The 4342-nt window shown below is 58.6% G+C and overlaps 1 protein-coding gene across 1 annotated transcript in view; it reads right to left on the reverse strand.

Moving 5' to 3' along the window:
* RTN4RL2 (reticulon 4 receptor-like 2) overlaps positions 1-996 on the reverse strand; it is a 2720-nt gene extending 1724 nt beyond the window's left edge. Inside the window, exon 1 of the mRNA XM_019547203.1 lies at positions 427-996. Coding sequence (XP_019402748.1) covers positions 427-981 — 555 coding nt within the window. The 5' untranslated portion in view covers positions 982-996. The remainder of the gene's footprint in view (positions 1-426) is intronic.
* Between the last annotated feature and the right edge of the window lie 3346 nt (positions 997-4342).

The following is a 4342-nucleotide window of genomic DNA, read 5'->3' on the forward strand; positions in this document are numbered from 1 at the left end:
TGCTCCTCACTTCCAACCAAAAGCCCCCAGCTATACTAACCCTGGGCTCCTTCCACAGCTATGAAGCTCTGTGAGCCAGCCAGCTCTTCAATAGCCTAAAACCATATTGGAAACAGCATCTCTTAGAAGGGAAAGGCCCTCCATCTCATTTCCTGATGCTCTTTAATGCCCAGCCAATCCCCCTTTCCCCAGAATCAGCTCACTCCTCTCGGAGCCGGCATGAGTCCTGGCTGTGGGGGACTTCTACACCGTCTGTGGGACTGTCTTGTCTACAATTTTATTAATACCTTAAAGGACAGGGACATACATCTCTTTCCCTCCTTCAGGAGGAATCGGAAAAGTTTCTCCCTTGGAGGCCTTATAGGCCAAGCCCCTCCTCCTCCCTGCCTGAGGTCCATGGAGTTGCTGCTCCCCTTTCCCACTGACCTGCAGGTACATAAGGCTGTTCTCCTGCAGGTAGAGGTACTGGAGGCTGAAGAGGCCACGAAAGATGGTGCTGGGCAGGCTGCTGAGCTGGCAGCGGTAGAGGTGCAGGGATTGCAGGCGCTCCAGCCCACGGAAGGTGTCTGGTTCCAGACTGCGCAGGTTCCGGTTGTCCCCCAGATCCAGCTCCTCTAGGGCAGGCAGGTGACGGAAAGTGCCAGGCTGGATGGAGGAGATGTTGTTGGAGTAGAGCCACAGTGTCACTGTGCTGGGCCCGAAGATGCCTGCCCGCAGGGACCGGATCAGGTTGTTCTGCAGGAAGAGGCGCTGGGCATTAGAGGGCAGCACCAGGGGCACCGACGAGAAGTTGTTGGCCTGGCAGCTGACCGTGGGTGGCGAGAAGTAGCAGGTGCAGAGCATGGGGCAGGTGGGTGCCCCAGTGGGCAGGACCCCCAGCAGCACAAAAAGGCCGAAGAGCGTGGGGACCCAGCCTGCAGACAAGAAGAGGCAGGGTGAGTGGGTGGCAGCTCTACCTGGCAACACAGTGGGCAATATCATGGTCTTTCTGTCCCACCAGGATGGAGCAACAGCTTTTCCACCCAGGTGGGGCCACACCCTATTCCCTCAAGCACATGAGGACCCCTTCCCCCAGCCATACAGACACAATACACCCCTGTCTAACAAAAGGCTCCCCGTCCCCATTGAGATTAGGCAGGACAGCACTCCCACCCATGTAGACAGGCCCAGGCCCGCACTCCCCAGGTAGCAGAGGAGCTGTTCTTTACCCAGCCTGTACATGCAGGGCATGGCTCTCTCTCCCTCAAAAGGAGCATGTGCATGGCCAGGTGTGCTAAATCCATGCATGAGTGGTTCAGGTGCGTTTCCTCCCCCTACATGAGGAAGACTCTGGCATGCTAATCTCAGCCAAGTAAATGCACAGGGGTACATGTGCACCCACTCCCCATGAGGGCTCGTGTGCAGCGTGCAGCCCCATGTGAGTGCGTGCTCCCGTGTGCGAGCGCGTGTTCCCCAGCGTGTGTGTGTAGGTGGAGGCTGACGCGAGACCAAGTGACACAAGCTGCTGCCGTTCCTGTTGTTCACACCACCTCCGCCTCCCCCCTCTCTCGTTACCCACTCACTGCTTCAGCACATGCTCCCCTCCCCCGGCCCCCCCACTCTGCCTCCCATGCATTTGGCTCCAGCAGCCCTTCAATTCCCTGTGGGAGAGAGGGGGATAACATGCAGGGCCTCCGTTTCATACCAGGGAGAGTCACTGCCACTCTGGGACAGCCCCTCCAACCCAGGGGCTCAGTCCCTCCTCCTCCATCCAGCTAGATACAGGACAGTCAGCATTCCCCATCAGAAGGTGACCCTGAAAGGATGCTGCCTGCTGGCTGACTCTGTCTAGTTTGGGGCATTGATAAATGTCTTCTTTCTTTGGCCCAGGATGGCTCTTCTCCCTGTTTGCCACCCTGGGATGCTCATAAAGTTCTTTCTGCAGTGCTCTGCACCAGGCCATCTCTCACTCTAGCATGTTGATAAAGTTCATGGCTCACCCAGTCTCTCACTCTGGGGTATCAATAAAGTTTCCCCATAAGAGCCTTGCACCGGTCCCATTCCCCGCCCCCCCCAACAAAGTCCTCCTACCATGTGTGGAGTAAGTCCCACCTGCAGCTCCCTGTGCTGGGTGTTCCTGGCTCCCCCCACCTCTTCCCAGGGAGGGCTTGAGGAGCCAAATTCCCTGATCTTTTAATCTTGCTCAGAGCCATCTTTAGCTGAAGGACTCTAGCAGCACATGCCTTTGGAGAGGCATATCATCACTATCCAGATCTGCCCCACCCAGTTGTCTGGATCTGAGATACAGCCAGCTGAGCCCCACCCCACCCCAATCTCCCCCCCCAAAGCCTACTGGATTAGAGACCCACCCTCTGCTCCAACCCAGATCTACTCCCAGGCTTCTCTTAACCCTGTTGCAGAAGGATGGCCATCCTGGCAGGGGAGGGATGAGAGTCAGGGCTGGCAGGACTCCAGGACAGTGAAAAGGCCACCAAGGGTCTCCTATACAGGGAGGGGGACAGGCAGAGGGAAGGGCACAGCCCCATTGGCCCTAGGGGTGGATCCAAGTTGCCCAATGACTGGGGCTGCTCAGGTCCCCCCTCCCACCCACCAGCTACTGAGCAGCTGTAACCCAAGGAGCTTCATCCATAATTCAGGCCTGTGGCTTTGCTGAGTGCTGGCTGCAGGGGGAGGGGAAGGGGCTGGAAGATTCTTATCCCTCTGCTCCCAGGGACCTGTAGGTCTCTGCAGGACAGCTCCAGCAGAGCCAAACTAGCCCATCCAGACATCTCTGCCCTGCCCTATATCCCACCTGCTACTCACATGTTTTCCAGCTGCCTGGAAGCACAGCTTTCATACCTGACACTGCCTGTCCATGTGTTTGGGGGGAGGGGTGAGAGAAAGGAGAGGAGAGGAGAGTGCTCAGAGCCAGGGCTCCTACTGTTCAATGGCTACTCCCCTCCAGGAGAGGCATGACCTTGCACTCCACCACTGCACAGGGGCCCACCCACTGTGGGACACTGCCAGCCTGCCTCACCCTCGCACCCAATGTCTACCTGGGGGTACATGGACTTCCCCACAGCAAAAGATAATACGGTACCCGTAGGCCTCAAGTCACCTTCCTGGCCACCCTCTTTGCCAGGAGATTCAGTTCTTGCAGAAAGGCTAAGGATGGCCTGGGCACTGGCTCTGGCCACCTCCTTTAAGGGCTGTACCAACAGTCAAGAGAACTGTTGTGTACCACATACCTGCACCCACCTACCCATCATACCAGACAGCCGTGGAGTGGGGCTGGGGCAGCACAGTGCCAGGTACATGCCATAGGAAAGGGCTGGGGGAGGCACGGCATGCAAATATATAACACCAGCAGCCCTAGAGTGCCAAGATTCACCATAGGGACAGTTAACAGGACAGGAGGCATGGGGCCTGGAAATGCCGGCTTGGAAGTTATGGGGACATAGCGGGCGGCATTGGTGAGGAGGCTCCATGCTGCTGAGAGCCAGTCTAAGCTCGTCTATAACTCAAGCACTCCAAAATAAGCCACCGCTGCCTGCATTAATCACACAGGGGTGCCCCACGCAGAGGGGCCAGGCTATAAATAGTAGCAGACAGAGCTGCCAGAGCATCAGGCCTAGGCAAAGTCAAAGGCAGCCTCGCCGGTCCCATCCACTCACCCAGCACCAGGGGCATCCCACCTGGATCTGTGTCCCATGTCCAGTACCACCGGCTCTGTGCCTCGACCTGCACCCCCCACCCCTTGCAGCAGGGGTGGTCACCAGCCCCACCTCACGCCCACTGCACTCAGCTACTCAGCTCTGCCCAGCGCACCGGCCCCACTTCTCAGCCCCCCCCAGCAGCCGCTAAACCCCCTCCCTCACCCCATCTGTCACTCCCCCTCTTCTCCAGCTGAGTCAGTTCAGCGCTGAAGTCACCAGCCCTTGGGCAACAAGCCCCCCTCCCCTTCCCTCCCCTCCAGAAAAGCATGCTTCCCCTGCAGCCCCCTGCCCCCCTTGGAAGGGGTCCAGTAAGAGGAAGGGTGGTAGGAAGCGACTCTTCCTGCAGCACTGCCCCTCTCCCAAGCCAGGCGCTGGGGTAGAGGTATCAGACAGGAGCCAGCCAGTGCCCCCAGGAAGGGAGAGGCTCCTAACACCCCCCCCCCCACACACACAAAGAAAAAAGAAAGAAAAAGAAAGAGAAAAAGCATGGCACTTCCTGACTCAAACTTGGCACGGCGCTCAGACTCGAGGGCAGCCGGGGATGGAGGGGAGCCCCTTGGCACCCCCCAGCAGGAAGGGGCAGGAGCGGTGCTGCCCAGCCTGCCCCACGGCCCGCCTCCTCCTGCGCCGCACACGCCGCCCCGGCC

The sequence above is a fragment of the Crocodylus porosus genome, unplaced genomic scaffold (assembly GCF_001723895.1).
Source record: "Crocodylus porosus isolate Cpor-Errol unplaced genomic scaffold, CroPor_comp1, whole genome shotgun sequence".
Classification (NCBI taxonomy): domain Eukaryota; kingdom Metazoa; phylum Chordata; order Crocodylia; family Crocodylidae; genus Crocodylus; species Crocodylus porosus.